Raw genomic sequence first — 17,936 nt, 5'->3', positions numbered from 1 at the left:
AATCAGCCAAGAACAAGGGCGCTGCGAGTATCCCTGGGTGCTGCAAGAATAAGTAGACAATGGTAAGGAGTGGTAAGGAGTAGATCAGGTTCCATTCACCCGGCTTATGGCGCCAACAATGGCATAGTTCGGGGTGTATGGAGCACCTTGGCATCTTGGGGAATTCCAATGCATGTCTCGTTTTTGCGCCAGAACTATTCTGTATGTTGTAGTCTGTACGGAGTACTCCGTACCTAATAGCTGTCATACAAGCGGGAGATCCCCGCGGAATGCCAAGTGGGAGACTATAAGATTTGAAATTGGGGGAGGAGAGGCGCTTAATAGTGGGAACACAAATCAAATAGCGTCATGGGGTCCTCTAATCGGCCCATTTAATGGTTTTAGTGGACGCATGACCGATCAAAGATTTTTTTACCCTTTTAGTGGAAATAGTCCCGGATAAATATGAGTCAGATCGGACCCCCCAACCGAGCTTGGTATGGCACATCGTGGTCGATATCGGCTCGGTCACTTCTTCCCCGAATATGGAATGAAAATAGAGGAAATAGAGGAAATAGAGGACCTTGAAATTCGAATTGACCCGATCCACTTTTCGCCTTGCACATGTCGTCGAGAGTTCTCCGAGTCTCCCCCGGACTTTTCCCTTCTCTTTCAGTTCCCCGTGAATATCCGTGGAGTTACGAATTCAGGGCTTCATGTTGTTCCTGGACATTGACCTTGGTTCCCGAGGGCCCGAGGTAGATTAACGGAATCACTTACCTAAACCACCCGAAGGTTATCGTGCGAGAGTAGGAGTTCTCCATGTTCTCCATAGGGAACAGTAGGAGGAGAAATACGGAGTATGGAGTATAGTAGAGCTACTAGTGTTAGTACTCCGTATATGCCCAGGTGGAGGAGTACAGAAAACCCCCCGCATGAATTTCGTTATTCTTTTAGCAAATTACATTATTTCTTGAATTGGATAATTGGGACAATTGGGATAATTCCTATTTTATTTTATTCTATTCCATTAATATTTCGATTTGATCATTGCCCAGATTTCTAGGCATTCCGGTGTACCGGTGAACCTGTATGTACTTGTTACCTCATTCCTGGAGTCAATCGTCTCGCCCCGGAAAGTATCTGTGACATGTAGATCTTGTGATTCCCCCTCTTTATCTAACCCCCTCTCCCCCCATTCTACTTCCTTTTTTTTTCTTCCCCTGTCTGTCTTTCTATTTCATCCTTTATCTACCAATTCCCTATTCTATTCAATTTCAATCGTACAGCTCCTGTTGCTTATACTGAGAAACGGTGCGAGCGATTGTGCAGTGATCTGCCGAAACCGGCCTGAGATTGGAACCGGATAGCTCCCCAGCTTCTCTATCGTGAGTCACCGCCTCTGCTTTCTGCTTTCTGCTTTTCAAGGAACGCGAGAGAGGAACATCCATCTAATCCAATCCTCTCTAGTACACCCCTTGTAACCTATCTCTCATCCCACATATCCCTTCACAATGGCTGCCCCGCACCGTCAGCCGGAGGATGCCATTGATGAGTCCGACTTCATCGAGGATCACAATGAGCACCACCAGGACTCAGTCCACCGTCGTCTGCGGGCCAATTCGACTATTATGCACTTCCAAAAGATCTTGGTCGCCAACCGTGGTGAAATTCCCATCCGTATCTTCCGTACCGCACACGAACTGTCCCTCCAGACGGTCGCAGTCTTCTCACACGAAGATCGTCTCTCAATGCACCGCCAAAAGGCTGATGAGGCCTACATGATCGGCCACCGTGGCCAATATACCCCCGTGGGTGCCTATCTGGCCGGTGATGAGATTATCAAGATCGCCCAGGAGCACGGCGTCCACCTGATCCACCCCGGTTACGGATTCCTTTCGGAGAACGCCGACTTCGCCCGGAAGGTCGAGAAGGCTGGAATTGTCTTCGTCGGTCCTACTGCTGAGACCATCGATGCCCTTGGTGACAAGGTTTCTGCCCGTACCGCTGCTATCAAGTGCAATGTCCCCGTCGTCCCCGGAACCCCGGGCCCCGTCGAGCGCTTTGAAGAGGTGAAGTCCTTCACTGACGAATTCGGCTTCCCCATCATTATTAAGGCTGCCTTTGGTGGTGGTGGCCGTGGTATGCGTGTGGTCCGTGACCAGGCCGAGCTGCGTGACTCTTTCGAGCGTGCTACCTCTGAGGCCCGCACCGCCTTCGGTAACGGCACTGTCTTCGTCGAGCGTTTCCTTGACCAGCCTAAGCACATCGAGGTTCAGCTTCTCGGTGATAACCAGGGCAACGTTGTCCACCTCTTCGAGCGTGATTGCTCCGTCCAGCGTCGCCACCAGAAGGTCGTTGAGATCGCTCCTGCCAAGGACCTTCCCACCGATGTCCGTGATAGGATCTTGGCCGATGCCGTGAAGCTGGCCAAGTCAGTCCGCTACCGCAACGCTGGTACCGCCGAGTTCCTTGTCTGTGGCAACGAGCACTACTTCATCGAGATCAACCCCAGAATTCAAGTCGAGCACACTATCACCGAGGAAATCACCGGTATCGATATTGTCGCTGCTCAGATCCAGATTGCTGCGGGTGCAACCCTTGAACAACTTGGCCTTACCCAGGACCGCATCTCTACTCGCGGTTTCGCTATTCAGTGCCGTATCACTACTGAGGATCCCGCCAAGGGCTTCTCCCCCGACACTGGTAAGATCGAGGTCTACCGCTCTGCTGGTGGCAATGGTGTCCGTCTGGATGGTGGTAACGGCTTTGCTGGTGCCATCATTACTCCTCACTACGACTCTATGCTGGTCAAGTGCACTTGCCGTGGCTCAACCTACGAGATTGTCCGCCGTAAGATGCTGCGTGCTCTGGTTGAGTTCCGTATCCGTGGTGTCAAGACCAACATTCCTTTCCTTGCTTCGCTTCTGAGCCACCCCACATTCATCGATGGTACTTGCTGGACTACGTTCATTGACGACACCCCCGAGCTGTTTGCCCTCGTCGGCAGCCAGAACCGTGCCCAGAAGCTGCTCGCTTACCTGGGTGACGTTGCTGTCAACGGCAGCAGCATCAAGGGCCAGATCGGTGAGCCCAAGTTCAAGGGCGACATTATTAAGCCCATCCTCAAGGATGCTGCAGGCAAGCCCATTGACGTCTCCGCGCCCTGCACTACCGGTTGGAAGCAAATCTTGGACAGCCAAGGCCCCGAGGCCTTCGCTCGCGCTGTCCGTGCCAACAAGGGCTGCTTGATCATGGACACCACCTGGCGTGATGCCCACCAGTCATTGCTTGCTACCCGTGTGCGAACCATTGATATGCTGAACATCGCTACCGAGACCAGTCACGCATTGAGCAACGCTTACTCGCTCGAGTGCTGGGGTGGAGCCACCTTCGATGTGGCTATGCGCTTCCTCTACGAGGATCCTTGGGACAGACTTCGCAAGATGCGCAAGGCCGTGCCCAACATTCCCTTCCAGATGTTGCTGCGTGGCGCCAACGGTGTTGCCTACTCTTCCCTTCCTGATAACGCCATCTACCACTTCTGTAAGCAGGCCAAGAAGTACGGTGTCGATATCTTCCGTGTATTCGATGCCCTGAACGATCTCGACCAGCTCGAGGTCGGTATCAAGGCTGTCCACGAGGCTGGTGGTGTCGTTGAGGCCACCATGTGCTACAGTGGTGACATGCTGAACCCCAAGAAGAAGTACAGCTTGGAGTACTACCTGGGTCTGGTTGACAAGATTGTCAAGATGGGTCCCCACGTTCTTGGAATCAAGGATATGGCTGGTGTGCTCAAGCCCCAGGCTGCCCGTCTGCTGGTCGGCTCCATCCGCGAGCGCTACCCCGACCTCCCCATCCACGTTCACACTCACGACTCCGCCGGAACCGGTGTCGCCTCCATGATTGCTTGTGCCGAAGCCGGTGCTGATGCCGTGGATGCCGCTACCGACAGTCTGTCCGGTATGACCTCTCAGCCCAGCATTGGTGCCCTCCTTTCTTCGCTGCAGGGTACCGAGCACGACCCCAAGCTGGACCTGTCCCAAGTCCGCGCCCTTGATACCTACTGGGCTCAGCTTCGTCTGCTCTACTCCCCCTTCGAGGCTGGTCTCACCGGCCCCGACCCCGAGGTCTATGAGCACGAGATCCCCGGTGGCCAGCTGACCAACCTGATCTTCCAGGCCAGTCAGCTTGGTCTCGGACAGCAGTGGGCTGAGACCAAGAAGGCGTACGAGGTGGCCAACGAGTTGCTGGGCGACATCGTCAAGGTTACCCCCTCCTCCAAGGTCTGTGGTGACTTCGCCTCCTGGATTGTCAGCAACAAGCTGTCCGCCCAGGACGTGCTCGACCGTGCCGATCAACTCGACTTCCCTGGATCAGTCCTGGAGTTCTTCGAGGGTCTGATGGGTCAGCCCTACGGTGGCTTCCCCGAGCCTCTGCGTACCAAGGCCCTCCGCGGTCGTCGCAAGCTTGACAAGCGCCCCGGTCTGTACCTGGAGCCTATGGACCTCGTCAAGATCAAGAACGAGATCCGCGAGAAGTTCGGTGCCGCCACCGAGTGCGATGTCGCCAGTTACGCCATGTACCCCAAAGTGTTCGAGGAATACCGCAAGTTCGTGGCCAAGTTCGGTGATCTGTCCGTCCTGCCTACTCGCTACTTCCTTGCCCGCCCCGAGATCGGCGAGGAGTTCCACGTCGAGCTGGAGAAGGGTAAGGTCCTGATCCTGAAGTTGCTCGCTATCGGTCCTCTGTCCGAGCAGACCGGCCAGCGTGAGGTCTTCTACGAGGTCAACGGTGAAGTCCGCCAGGTCAGTGTCGATGACAACAAGGCCTCAATCGAGAACCTTGCCCGTGCCAAGGCCGATCCCACGGACAGCAGCCAGGTCGGCGCTCCCATGAGCGGTGTCGTGGTTGAGATCCGCATCCACGATGGCCACGAGGTTAAGAAGGGTGATCCTATTGCTGTGCTGAGCGCCATGAAGATGGTATGTTATTATATCCTGATTTCTATTACAGACATGAATGTGTTGCTAACTCTCATCTAGGAAATGGTGATCTCCGCCCCGCACAGCGGAAAGGTGTCCGGCCTCCAGGTCAAGGAGGGCGACTCCGTCGATGGCCAGGACCTGATCTGCAGGATCAGCAAGGCGTAAAAGCATAGTGACTCTGTACTACCGAACCATGCACGATCTGTGATGCGTGATGTGATTGAATGATTTCCCAGCGTTTTTAGTTCTTGATGTTTTCCCAGTCCATCTCTGGATTCAGGCAATTTCTTGTCTAGCTTATTTGAATTAAATAGTACTTTTTGGTTCAAAAATTTCAAAGTAGATAGTACATTCACTCAATCTCCAATTTCCCTGCACAAGCCCGTAATCCCCCTCGGGGTCAAATGTAGCTCCGAACTTCTGCTGTTTTCCCCGCAAAGCACTTCGTCCTTCTCCAACTGCCAATGACCAATGGCCGATGACGAATTGCCGAGCTCCTTGTTTGTCTTTCACCAATAAAAACCAATCGCCTCGTTATCTCGGCTACTAAGCGTCCACAAACTGCGGAATGAAGTGCGCGAGAGACCCCATCTTAAAGGGCGTGGTCCCCGGACTGGGAATACTCTACTTGACTACAAAGTACTTGAATACCATCTCAGGATAGAGACGTGTGTGATTATATCTACTGTGTCACCTATGACCTACGTGTATACTCCACTACCGCAGATCAACCATCAACACAACAGAAGCCAAAGATGGAAACAACCCGCCGTCCTCACCTTAAATCGCTCGCCCACCGCGGAAAAATCCAAGGCGTAACAATCTCAACGTTGTCTTCCCCCACCAGCCATGCCAAAGATCTCTGCCACTACTTCGGCGGCGTCCGCTACGGCCTTGCCCCCGCCGAACGCTGGCGCCGTGCCCAGCCCTTACCTGCGTCCTTCAGCTATGGGAGCGAAGAAGAACCGGGCCGCTGTGATGGGGGAGCAGGGCTTTGTCCCCAACCGGGATTTCTGAACATCACGCCAGAGAATCCAGATGCATGGGACGAGGACTGCTTTCAGTGTAATGTTTGGACGCCTATCGGAGAGGTGCCCGATGGGGGATGGCCTGTCTTTGTTTTTATTCGTGAGTATCGTCTGTTGATTTTAGGATATATGAACTTCGGACCATGAATGTGGTAATACATCCCATATAAACCGTGCTGACAGGCATTTCTCGGTGCAGACGGGGGATGGCTTCAATTTGGCACACCCAATTCATTCAATCCAGCTGCATTGATCGGGGAGGCCGATTTCAACTGCGTGGTTGTGATGCCTGCGTACCGGGTCAACTTATTCGGATTCCTGTACTCAGCCGAACTGGAAGAGGACGCAGCCACAGTCGGAGAGACAGTTGGGAACCACGGATTCTGGGACCAGAGATTAGCACTCGAGTGGACGAAGGCGAACATCCAACTATTCGGCGGTAATCCGGAGACCATCACGATCTCAGGATATTCCGCAGGCGCCAACTCCGTCTTCCATCAACTAGCCTACGATCTCCGTCAACCAGACGAGAACTCCCTCATCTGCCAAGCCTGCATCTGGTCAAACAGTCCAGCCGTCCAACCCAAGCAGCCAACCGAAACACAAGCCCAATTCAACCAACTCCTAACAGCCCTAGACATCCCGCTCACCCTGCCAAATAGCGAGAAACTCATCCGGCTACGTTCAATTCCGGCCAAAACCCTCCTCGACAAAGCAAAAACAATCCCCCTCCACCAATTCCGCCCAACAACAGACACATCCTTCATCTCGACGTCCCTCTTCACAGCCCTCGACACCGGCGCCTTCGCACGCAGTCTGCTAGCCCGCAACATCCGCATAATAATAGGCGAATGTCGCGACGAGCGTTTCCTGTACAGTACATGGTTCCCACCGAGGGAAAACACCCTCTCCGCGCTGCGCACCCGTCTTGTCGCAGATTACCCAGAACATATCGTCGACGCCGTCATACCACTGTATTACCCTAACGGCGCTTTACCGACGCACTGCGAAAACTGGGACCAGGACGCGTGGGGGAGGATCTACGCTGATATGCAGGTGCATCGGATGCAGCGTGGGCTTGTGTATGCGTTGACGGAAAATGAAGGCGGGGTTGATGCTTCGGAGTTGCTGTTCCGGTATCGGATTGAGTGGAGGGCGGAGTGTGTGGAGGTGGCTTTGCCGGTTGAGTGGGGGGTTACGCATTCATCGGACTATCCGGTTTGGTTCTTTGGGAATGGGGGGCTGTTGGGGGACCGGGAGAAGGAGGTTGTGGTGGAGGGATTTGTTGGTCCGTTAGCGATGTTTGTTCGTGGGGAGAAAGAGTTTGGATGGGGGACTTCTGGGGGTAAAGGGGTTAGGACGCTGAGGGAAGATGGGAGTGTTGAGATTGTGGAGGATGGGGATTGGGAGGAGGGTGTTAGGGTTTGGAAGGTGCTGAGGGATGCTGATCGGAAGGTTGGAATGGGTTATATGTATATGGAGAAGTATAGACTATAGTAACACGATAGCTTCACGATGTGTTTTATATGCCAAGCTTTCCCCGCATTCTAATTACGTCAAGGCTGCCTGGGGTACATCAGACTACCTGTGTAGTACATATAGTACATACTAGTTATAGCTAATAGCAATATGATCATACTATGTACATACTAAACAAGAACATAAGTACATTATAGTACTACAGCTGGTACAGAAAATACAAGGAACACAGGAACTAGGCCTTTCTAGATCCCCAAGACGGTGATTCACCACATGTAACCCAGTGACTGGTCTTATAAGCCATCTTCCCCCTCTTTGCCTTTCATTCTCTTTATTATTTCAATTCCATTAATTCACGTTAATCTTGGAGAAAACTATCAAGGTATGTTTTCATTTCATTTCTCGTTTTTATAGATTCCATCCCCCAGAGGCAACCCGAGCAGGATGACGTCGTCGACTCCTACCCTTAAAACGATATCTCCTAGTTATTATTCTCTGCTCTTATCAACATCCTATACTTTACCTCATTCTTACTCGATCCACTAAAGAAACTAGAACCATCACAGATTACTCCAACTGCCTAGACATATCCAATATGTCTAACGACAATACCCGCCGCCACTGGCACGGAACCCCCGGCGACCGCTACGAGCACCTCAATGTCTGGATGAATGGCGGTGCCAAGGGTCCCAGTCGCCGCGCTTCCTGGGCTATGCCTATTCCAGATACTAGAAGGGTATGTCATTTGCCTCTTTAGATTCCTTCTCATCTATCATTGGCACTACTCCACTACTTCACTACTTCAGTACTTCACTGCTTCACTGCTTCACACACACTGCTCCACTACGTCATTCTACTCTAAACTATCTATCCATATCCATCTGTCCATATATACATCTCCAAAGCAAACCTAACACCCAAAATGAAGGACTCCAATACCTCCACTTCCTCAAACGGAAGCAAACGAGTCGAAGACGCCTTGCCTAACGCCCCAGGCATGGGTGAGCGTCGCGGCAGCTCCGTCGACTCCTCCAGCGGCCTATTCTCGAACCTGACTACACAGAAGCGTGGATCTACAAACGCGGATATGGCTACCCGTCGCGCGAGCTGGAATGAACAGGCTGCTAACCGGGGTATCTTCGCGAAATGGTGGGACGGATACACCCGGGGAAGTGGTAGCAAGTAGTTTGATTCAGTCTTATTCTTCTGGATCTTCTGTGTGCTTGGGCATTTGTACATTCGATATTCGGGTTGGTTCTGGGGATCGAAATTGACAAACGTGAAAAAGAAAAACAAGGAATATTGGGTTGGGTGCTTTTCTTGTTTTAGTTGGGTGCTTCTATGAGCTTTGGTGAATTTCATCAGCATTTCTTATTTCATTTCTTCCATTGAGGGTTCCCTTGTCTTCTTCTCGGTGGTCGGTTGATGTCTTTGCAAGTTTAACATCATTCAGCAATGTCTGACACTGTCCCTATAACTGCAACCAACAACTACTCTCATTGTATATGCAAAAAATAAATCTCATGGTAGTGAACCGGGAGTCTCAAATTCGAAGGGACACAATTTCACCCCATAGTTGTCTCCCAACCTTTCTCAATCATAACATCAACCCAATAAGCATCATCATCCCCACTATCCAACCTCCTCCATACCTCATTGACCAATTTCAAGCATACATGGATCGGTTTCGGCGGCAGAACATGCAAAAAGGACGTTAGACGGCCGAGGATGAACTTGCGCGTGCGCGAGACTTCAATAGCCTCCATTGAGATGGTAGGTGTTTGGTTTGGGTTGTTATTATCGTTATCATCACCTGCTGAACAATCTTCGCCATTTTGGGGTTCTCCGTCTGCACTTGTGGCTAGACGTGGGAGACGGAGCTCTGAGCACGATGCTACCAGGAGGAACGGTTGAAGGCAGCGGGTGCGTGATTCCAGGGGTATGGTCTTTAGCCGGGAGAGAATTGTCACAGCAAACTCGGTGAGCCAGTCGTTGTATAGCGTTTCTGGGGTGGATGTCTGTTGAGTGTCTGGTGATGGCGGGGACGGTAAATTGTGAGGAAAATTGCGGTAGAGATTATGAGTGGAAGGTCTTGTAGTTGGAGAAGGGGCGTTGGGTCGAGAATTGGTATTTCGTCCTGTTGCTGAACTGGGGTCGGCGAATTCGGCTGACAGGTTCATGCTGTCAAGATCGATCGGGAAGAACGGGTCGCGGGATGGTGGATCGGTGTTGGGGTATTGGGATGTTGTGGATGTTGCGGCCGGCAAGCGGTTGTGCAGTAGGTCTGGGAAGACGCGGTATAGCTGCATGAGGCCAACACATCGGTATGCTTCGGCCATAGTGAGGAGGTGCCATACTGGAGTATCGTCGTCACCGGGACTGACGATCTCGGCCTCGGACGGATGGGCGAGGCCCAAGAGGCGTTCTTCTAGTTCGCGAGCTTTCTCGATCGCTAACTGTGCACGGGTAATATCATCTTGGGAGGTGAATCGCCTTGAGTGGATGCGTTTTCGTTCGCGGCGGATGAGTTGCCCGACCTCGTGCACGGTGAACTGAGTGTCGCGCGCGATGCCGGTCCACGGGTGTGGGACTCGTTGTAAGACGAAGGTCTCGCCCATAGATGAAGCGGTTCGTAAATTGTCAGATAGTACCATGGTGTCATTATCTGCGACAAAAGAAAGCAGCATCTCCCAGTAGATGAGAGCTTCTTCGAAGAAACGGTAGTTATTGTTGTCATTTTTGGGGAAGCTGAAGCCAGAGGTTTGTGATGACGAAGATATAGTATTCAGCTGTTTGCGGAGCAGGTTGAAAAATAATATACCTAAGTCGCTTGGGTCGTGCCAGCTAGCTGTCTGTCCGAGCATTAGCAGCGCTAGCAAAGACTTGTCGTCTATTACTGCTTCGCGCGTGATTATCTCAACAGCTTCATCACGCATCTTTCGGCCCATGGGGCCGAACTGGGGGAATTCGGTGACCAGCGTTGCAGCAGCCATGCTTTGCATTGTTCGGCACATTGCCAGTGAAGAACCCCAAAGACGGGATACCGTGGTCCGGAATGGGTTCATTTGGCTGTCGTAGCTAGAGAACAATGCTGCCACTTCCTTGAAATAGTACTCAATCAAGGTCCATGATGGATTGTTCAGTGGACGAGACATTGACATGAAGTTATGTGGTGCAGGGCGATGTGTTGCAGGAGGATAACTGCCCACAATGGCCGAAGGTGAGAAGTCTCGGTAAACATTGTCAATCTGTTCCTCACTTGTTGTTGACCCGATAAGGGACAGAAACTGCGACAGTTCTACATTGATATCTTCTGACTGTTGAAAGCCATGGAAAGTGTCCCTTTGGTGTGTAAAAGATGAGGATGCTGCCGTCATCGGGGACGGTGAGCATAGGTCGGTTAGTTCGGGCAAAGAGCCATGGCCCGCAGGCTCCCACAGATTGTCACATAGAGCAGTTCGGTCATCTAAAACAAAATTTGATGGAGCTGGTTCATGAGTCTGAAAAGTTGAATCATCTGGCAAATCATCGTCGATTTGGTTTGCCGGCTGGCCAGGAGCAGTCGAGCCAGAAGCCGCGGGACTCGGGCTTCTCACCTCCGAGATCGATGACGCTACGGCGGGACTAGACTGCTCATACTTGGTAACCCAGCGCAGAGATTGTGCGTAGCCAGGGCACCGGACGCCTAGGCGGGTACAGCGATTGCAGTGAGGTTTCTCCTCGCCGCACTTGACCTGTGTTTGTTAGCGATATCCAACTGGGTAACGGGAAAGACAAACCCGTTTACTCTTGCATCTTGCACAGCCATTTCTAGACTTCTTAACGCGGCGCATTATAAAGCATGGAGAATATAAATCTGAAAAGATCCGACAACATTGAAGTTGTGGAGTATTGGGGGGAAAAGGCGTGCGGGGAGTGAAAATCGACCTTATCAAGATAAACGGGATTCTTTTGCCTCTTTTGGCAGGTAACACGGCATCTAACTTGATGACTATATATAGAAAACTATACGAAGAACTATGTCAGGTATCTAGAGTATACACATACAATAGAAATGAAAAGCTCTATTGCTTCGACCTTCCAAGGTGGCTTTGGGGGAACCTTGGAAAATATCCATGCTGACTCAGCTATGGCCTTCCCCGGGTTTGTGCTTGGTAATTGAGATCTACACCTGAACAGGGCTCGAACATGGCATATCTAGTGCGCAACAGAGTAAGTAAATGTCCAAACGAGCATTCTTATTAGTCTAACATTAAGATAGGCAATCTCAAGACCTTTTCAGAGACTTGCGACTTTCAAGCCTGTGGTGATTCCGACTAACGGCCTGGTATCAATCCCAAGTCTCCATACAAATCCAAGTGAAAGGCCTCAATTGCAGAAGAATTTCTGCGCAAGTACCTCTGTTCGCGGATTTCACTCAACTCCCATCACAATGGCAGGATCCTCCGAACTCAAGCAGACTTTGACACCATCCCTCCTTGATGACGTGCACAAGTTGTGGTTCGATCATCTGAGCAACGAGGAGGCACTTATCCTACCCGGATGGAGCGAAATGGGGAAGTGGTTTTCTCGCGACGAGGCTTTTGACGAGGCCTGCGTGTGAGTGACGATTCGCCTCTATCTAGACACCAAAATGGGAGACTAACGAGCCCAAACAGCACCCAATTCCGCCCTGCCCTGGAAAAGATAGTTGGCTCCGGAGCATCCGCTTCAGACATCCTATCTGCGGTTAGCCCATCCTCACCGATGGATTGGCTCAGCATCATCATTTTACTTGATCAGATCCCCCGCAATTGCTACCGAGGAGCCGAGTCGAAGCTAGTATTTGGACGCTTTGACCCACTAGCCGAGGAGATCGCCCTTCGAGCAATTAAAGAAGGGATACCTACCCAGTCGCCGTATTTCAAGTATCGCATGGCTTATCGCACTTGGTTCCATATGCCCCTTATGCATTCGGAAGACTTGGCTGTGCATGAGCAAGCCGTCAAGGTGCACGAGGGTACAGCCAGAGATGTGAATGAGCTTCTGGCTAGGGATGCGTCGACTCTTACGGAAGAGGAAAGAAAATGCCACGGCGTTCTAAGCGAGAAGGCGGAGGCACTTCAGGCATTTTTGAGCAATACATTTGACTTTGAGAAGAGACACAAAGTGATTATTGAGCGATTTGGACGATACCCGCATCGGAACCTAGCACTGGGGAGATTGCCTACCCCAGAGGAAATCGAATATCTGAACAATGGCGGGGAGACATTTGCGTGAAGCGAAACCGAGCTTGTACGTACTCGCGAGTACATATGTATACACATCCTTACATAGGCAGTCATAGTGTACAATATTGATATGCGCGTAGAGTCTGTTCACGGAATGAAATACGGCATATTTCTACTAGACCATAACAAAAACCAAAGTTCCTGTTTAGGGCCTACGGGGCCCATATCCTCGTCTGACAAAAGCGTCGAATTATTATTCAACAATAGAAATTGGCGACCCTACATTCCGATGAACGACGTGGAATTCCATCCTAAAGCAGTAGGTGAGCGCATGCCCCTTCACCCTTCACCCCTTGATAGCTCGCCTGACCCCTTTCCTGTTTTAGTTGGAAGCCACATGCCTTGATCTATCCGTCCAAGCGATGTTGGAGTATACATAGAAAAGGAAATTAAATCTCAAGCCGGTTTCAGAAAGTCAATGAACATGCACCATCTGTTTCTCGTTCCCTAGGTGGGATTAGATTGCTGAGATGGGATTGCTTTTCTTCATCTTCTTGATCAACAGGTCTCCCTGAATACAAGACGCACGAAGAAAAATCGCAGTTGAACCCTCGTTACTTATATATAACTTCTGTCTACTAGAAGAGTACTTGCATTCGAGAACGGGGGACTTGAAGGCGACAATGTGCAATTTGGTCTTTCTAGCTCTTTTCCATTCGTTATGATCGTCTCACGCCAATCCTCCATCAGACCCTTCATCGTCTCACTTTTGGTTGTCTCAGTGGCATCGTCCAAAGTGCTTCATCTTCTCCAACATGCCTCTTCTCTCCCCGGGAGTCAATTGGCGCTCTATTTTCCGACATTCTTCATCATTGAGACCCTTCTATGCGTAGCTGCGTGGGGGTTGCTATTTAAATCCACCGGTGTGAAGTCCCTTTTGGGCACTGCGATGACAGTGGCCATAACGTAAGTACTCAAGTATCCCTTTACTAGGTAGAATCAATGAGTAAGACCGAGGTTTTAACTGTTACAGGTCTCTGAGCTTCATCTTATCTGCATCCCAGCTTGGTTTCTATTTTGTGACTGGCAGTGAGATCCGCTGGGATGCAGCCACAGCTGTGGGAAATGACCCAGAAGGGAGAAAGCTGATGCTCAGCGGGCTGAGATCGTTTTTGGGAGCTGCAAGTGCCCTTCTGCTGATCTCATGGCTACTCAAATATTGGCTATATGCTCTCATAGACCATTGGATGTCTGCGCTATTTAGCGCGCAAACCGAGAAGACAGACGAAGAAGGCATTCTGATCGGTACTCAAAAACAGTCCCGGGAAGCGCGACTCACTCAATTTTGGACAATATGCGCCGCGCTAGTCATTGGATTATTGCGCTTGACTCGGCCGCAGGTGCCTTATAACCGTATGTCTCAAACTATACCATTCAGCTTTTTCCAGGCTTTGGCTTCGAGACCTGCCGAGCTGCATCAGATTGGAGATCAATCATTTCCACTCCCTGACTTGATTGACGAGCCATACTGGGAAGGCCCACACGATCACTTCAAGGGTTGGACTCCCGGAAAGCCAGACTCAAACACCAAAAAGGATCAACCTGCATGGGCGTCCGGTGATTTACCACCAGGGTTCAAGCGGTGGAGCGAAGGAGAGTCTGGCAGAGATGAAGAAGAGACCGCTACTCCGAAAGGAAACGGGACTTCTCGAAATAACATTTATAGCCCTGTGGACGACCCTCTCCGAATCACGAATCTCGACCGTGAAATTCTTGAGCCCATAGCTCGGGCTCTCAAGAAACATAAAGTCCCCATCACACATGTCGTGCTTGTATTGATGGAAAGTGCTCGGAAGGACATATTCCCCTTCAAGGCGGGCTCACATTTGCACGAGCAGATCCTGTCGTCCTACAATACCCACGACCCCGAAGTACTCCGAATGGTCAACGCCAAGTTATCAAATCTGACACCAAACGCAGAGAAGTTGACCGGTGAGGCCAGTGGATTTACGAGAAATAACAATATTTCCAGCCCCTCTGGTGAATGGAATGACCCGACAGAACCAGGAATGGGCGGCATCAATGTCAATGGTATCCTCACCGGTAGCAGTCTATCGTTCAAAAGCGCAGTTATGAACTACTGTGGTGCAGGACCACTGCCTGTGAACTTCATGGATGAGGTCAACTCCCAGAATTACCAGCCGTGTCTCATGCAGATACTTGAATTGTTCAACCAACTCAAGGAGGACTCGACTGAGAAGGGCACAGTGAACCATAAATCTGGGACTGGGCTTGAGCATATTCATAATCGAAGCTGGCGCTCTGTGTTCTTGCAATCCATTACAGGACAGTACGACGAGCAAGATAAGCTCAACAAGCAGATGGGGTTTCAAAAATCCATCTACAGCGAAGACATTGAGAAGCAGAGTGCCAAATATTATCACGAGGGCATGGAGGAGATCAATTACTTTGGGTAGGTAGCCATTTTCCCGACGGAGGACTATCCTCAGACCATCCGCGCTCACATTGTTAACTCATTACTTAGGTATCCGGAGTACGAGATATACCCTTACCTGCAAGATGTGGTCAACAAGACAATCGAAAACAATGAACGTCTCTTCCTGTCTCATTTCACGAGCACAACCCATCACCCGTGGGGCACGCCCGCGGCATACCAGGAAGAGCAATACTTTGCTGGAGACGGTCTCATGGCGAAGCACGAGGACATCAATAAATATCTGAACGCAGTCAGATACGTTGACACATGGCTTGGCGATATGATGAAGGTCCTTGATGAAGCCGGGATTGCCAACGAGACATTAGTCGTATTCGTGGGAGATCAGTACGTTGCACCTACTTCAGCAACTGCACAAAACCAAATAACCATGTACTGATCTGAAACAGTGGCCAGGCGTTCCCCGAAGACGCGCCAGTCTCCGGCACCTACGAGAACGGACATATTAGCAATTTCCGCATTCCCCTTGTTTTCCGACACCCGCTATTGCCCGCCCTGCAAATCACAGCAAATGCAACCTCGATGTCCGTCGTCCCGACCATTCTCGATCTACTGGTAAACTCAGGCTCGTTGAACGAGAGGGACTCCAGTGCAGCTCTAGACCTAATGAATGAATACGAGGGGCAGTCACTGGTGCGCCCGTACCAAGCTACCCACCATGGCCGACAGGCATGGAACTTTGGCATTATCAACCCCGGCGGTACAATGCTCAGTGTTGGGTCTGCCGCAGTCCCGTACCGACTCATATTGCCGCTCTCTGAGGACTTTGAGTACGTTTTCTCTAATCTAGACACCGACCCGGACGAGTTGAGCCCATCGCGTGGGTGGTCCCTCGAGGAGTTGATCGGCCGTGTACAAAGGAAGCATGGAGACAAAGCCGGGAAGTGGCTGGTAGATGCGGAGAAGGTGGGAAAATGGTGGATTGAGGACCAGAAAAGACTATGGAATTACCAATAATAATAGAAATAAATCTCATCAAGTTATTAGAAGAAGAAAAAGAAGAAGAATAGGAAGAGAAGCGAGTTGGCTTGATATTGTTCGGTTTCTTTGTTTGCGCCTGAGGCAGACACTATCGCCCCACCTCCACCTCATGTTTTATATTCGCCGCATTTCGCGTTCGGCCTTGGATTTAGACAGTTCTCTTTTCAGTTCAATTGATCGAGACTGTACACCTTGATAACGAGATAGTGCAGAGCCTTACGCCGTGAGACCTCAACCCAGACTTGTCCAGTATCTGACCCCTGTAACCCCACCATTTGATTGCATCCCGGCAATTATTCTCCCGCCCTTAAGCTTCTCACTGCAATCTGCATCGACGAATAATGGAGGGAAAATATTCCACCGATCCCGAATGGGCATCTGTCACCCCGATTGACCTGGACGATGGCTCCAGCTCGGGCGCCATGCCCCTGGCAACCATCGCCTACCCAGCCGAGTACCTCGAGGCGACCTCGTATTTGCGTGCCGTGATGGCTGCGAACGAGATGTCTGAGCGGGCATTGAGCTTGACTAAAGATGTGATCTCGATGAATCCAGCGCATTACACCGTATGGTATGTTGGCTAGTAATAGCTCCCCCGTGACATGCCGAGATCGATATCTAATATATTATACAGGATCTACCGAGCAAAGATTCTATTTGCTTTGGACAAGGACCTGAATGAAGAATTGAACTGGCTGAACGATGTTTCATTGAAGTATCTCAAAAACTATCAAATTTGGTATGTTGACCATCACCCGGCAAGCACGAACGCCAGAACGCCATGGGAATAAAAAGCCAGGAAAGAAAGCCCTTAAATAACAAACCTAACAACTCAATCAGGCACCACCGCCAAGTCCTGCTCTCATCAAAAGCACACTTCCCAACATTCCCACCCAAAGAAGCAGACTTCCTAATGGAAATGTTCGCCCAAGACTCCAAAAACTACCACGTATGGACCTACCGCCACTGGCTCGTGCGGCATTTCAGACTATGGGACCAACCCCGCGAACTCGAAGACGTGGAATTCCTCCTGAAAGCCGACGTGCGCAACAACTCCGCCTGGAACCACCGGTACATGCTCCGTTTCGGTCCGCGAGACACATCGCTCCCGGATGCGGGGATGGTGAATGCGGGTGATCTCTCCACCGCGCCGACCGAGAAGGGCAGACTGTCTATTGTCGACGAGGACTTGATTGATGGCGAGCTGAAGTTCGCGCAGGAGGCTATTCTGCGCGCGCCGGAGAACCGGAGTCCATGGTGGTACGCGCGCGGTGTCCTGAGGGCTGCTGGGCGTGGATTGGCGGAGTGGGAGGGTTTTGTTAGTGGGTTTGTTTCGGAGGGGGCCGTTAAGAGTTCGCATGCTGTTGAGTGGTTGGCGGATGTTTTTGCTGAACGGGCTGGGAAGGAGGCGGAGGCTGTGAGGATGTTGACGATGTTGAAGGAGGAGTTTGATCCTATTCGGAAGAATTATTGGGATTATCGCATTCGGAAGCTGGATCAGGCTGTGGCTTGATTTGGGCAAGACCATTGCAAATGTCGCTGTCGTGTGGAGGGTGGAAAATGTGTGGTGCCGTACAATTTTCTTATCAGAATAATTGATGTTTGTTCTGGGGTCTTGCACTTTTCATTGGAAAGTATTGCGTAAATTATAAACGGGGATCGTTGAAGTAAAAGACCGCTGTATACATTGTATGATTGTATGGACGATGCAAAATCCAACCCATATCTAGACGATAGTAATCAGAAAGTCCATCAA

At 50.8% G+C, this 17,936-nt stretch overlaps 7 protein-coding genes across 7 annotated transcripts; 6 read left to right on the top strand and 1 right to left on the bottom strand.

Moving 5' to 3' along the window:
* Positions 1-1,493: 1,493 nt before the first annotated feature.
* N7525_003446 (pyruvate carboxylase) lies at positions 1,494-5,132 on the top strand (the record flags this gene model as incomplete). Its single annotated transcript, XM_002559108.1, has 2 exons — positions 1,494-4,964; positions 5,025-5,132. The coding sequence occupies 2 exons, from the start codon at positions 1,494-1,496 to the stop codon at positions 5,130-5,132; spliced, it is 3,579 nt and encodes a 1,192-aa protein (XP_002559154.1).
* A 590-nt stretch (positions 5,133-5,722) lies between these two features.
* N7525_003445 (putative carboxylesterase) lies at positions 5,723-7,492 on the top strand (the record flags this gene model as incomplete). Its single annotated transcript, XM_002559109.2, has 2 exons — positions 5,723-6,095; positions 6,195-7,492. The coding sequence occupies 2 exons, from the start codon at positions 5,723-5,725 to the stop codon at positions 7,490-7,492; spliced, it is 1,671 nt and encodes a 556-aa protein (XP_002559155.2).
* A 577-nt stretch (positions 7,493-8,069) lies between these two features.
* N7525_003444 (uncharacterized protein) lies at positions 8,070-8,660 on the top strand (the record flags this gene model as incomplete). Its single annotated transcript, XM_061212709.1, has 2 exons — positions 8,070-8,210; positions 8,403-8,660. The coding sequence occupies 2 exons, from the start codon at positions 8,070-8,072 to the stop codon at positions 8,658-8,660; spliced, it is 399 nt and encodes a 132-aa protein (XP_061069730.1).
* Positions 8,661-9,039: 379 nt separating this feature from the next.
* N7525_003443 (Zn(II)2Cys6 transcription factor) lies at positions 9,040-11,282 on the bottom strand (the record flags this gene model as incomplete). The annotated part of the gene is made up of 2 exons (XM_061212708.1): positions 9,040-11,208; positions 11,262-11,282. 2 exons carry the CDS (start codon positions 11,280-11,282, stop codon positions 9,040-9,042), a joined length of 2,190 nt encoding a protein of 729 aa, XP_061069729.1.
* A 380-nt stretch (positions 11,283-11,662) lies between these two features.
* Positions 11,663-12,733, top strand: N7525_003442 (DUF924 family protein; the record flags this gene model as incomplete). The annotated part of the gene is made up of 3 exons (XM_002559112.2): positions 11,663-11,686; positions 11,736-12,073; positions 12,133-12,733. The coding sequence occupies 3 exons, from the start codon at positions 11,663-11,665 to the stop codon at positions 12,731-12,733; spliced, it is 963 nt and encodes a 320-aa protein (XP_002559158.2).
* Positions 12,734-13,405: 672 nt separating this feature from the next.
* N7525_003441 (uncharacterized protein) lies at positions 13,406-16,156 on the top strand (the record flags this gene model as incomplete). Its single annotated transcript, XM_002559113.2, has 4 exons — positions 13,406-13,650; positions 13,718-15,157; positions 15,230-15,526; positions 15,589-16,156. The coding sequence occupies 4 exons, from the start codon at positions 13,406-13,408 to the stop codon at positions 16,154-16,156; spliced, it is 2,550 nt and encodes an 849-aa protein (XP_002559159.2).
* Positions 16,157-16,521: 365 nt separating this feature from the next.
* ramB (bifunctional protein farnesyltransferase/protein geranylgeranyltransferase) lies at positions 16,522-17,693 on the top strand (the record flags this gene model as incomplete). The annotated part of the gene is made up of 3 exons (XM_002559114.1): positions 16,522-16,751; positions 16,815-16,919; positions 17,021-17,693. The coding sequence occupies 3 exons, from the start codon at positions 16,522-16,524 to the stop codon at positions 17,691-17,693; spliced, it is 1,008 nt and encodes a 335-aa protein (XP_002559160.1).
* Between the last annotated feature and the right edge of the window lie 243 nt (positions 17,694-17,936).

Source organism: Penicillium rubens (assembly GCF_028828025.1).
Source record: "Penicillium rubens strain IBT 27055 chromosome Unknown utg000002l_segment0_segment0, whole genome shotgun sequence".
NCBI lineage: Eukaryota > Fungi > Ascomycota > Eurotiomycetes > Eurotiales > Aspergillaceae > Penicillium > Penicillium rubens.
The sequence above is the reverse complement of the archived record's forward strand: the minus strand, read 5'-3'. Positions and strand labels throughout refer to the sequence as shown.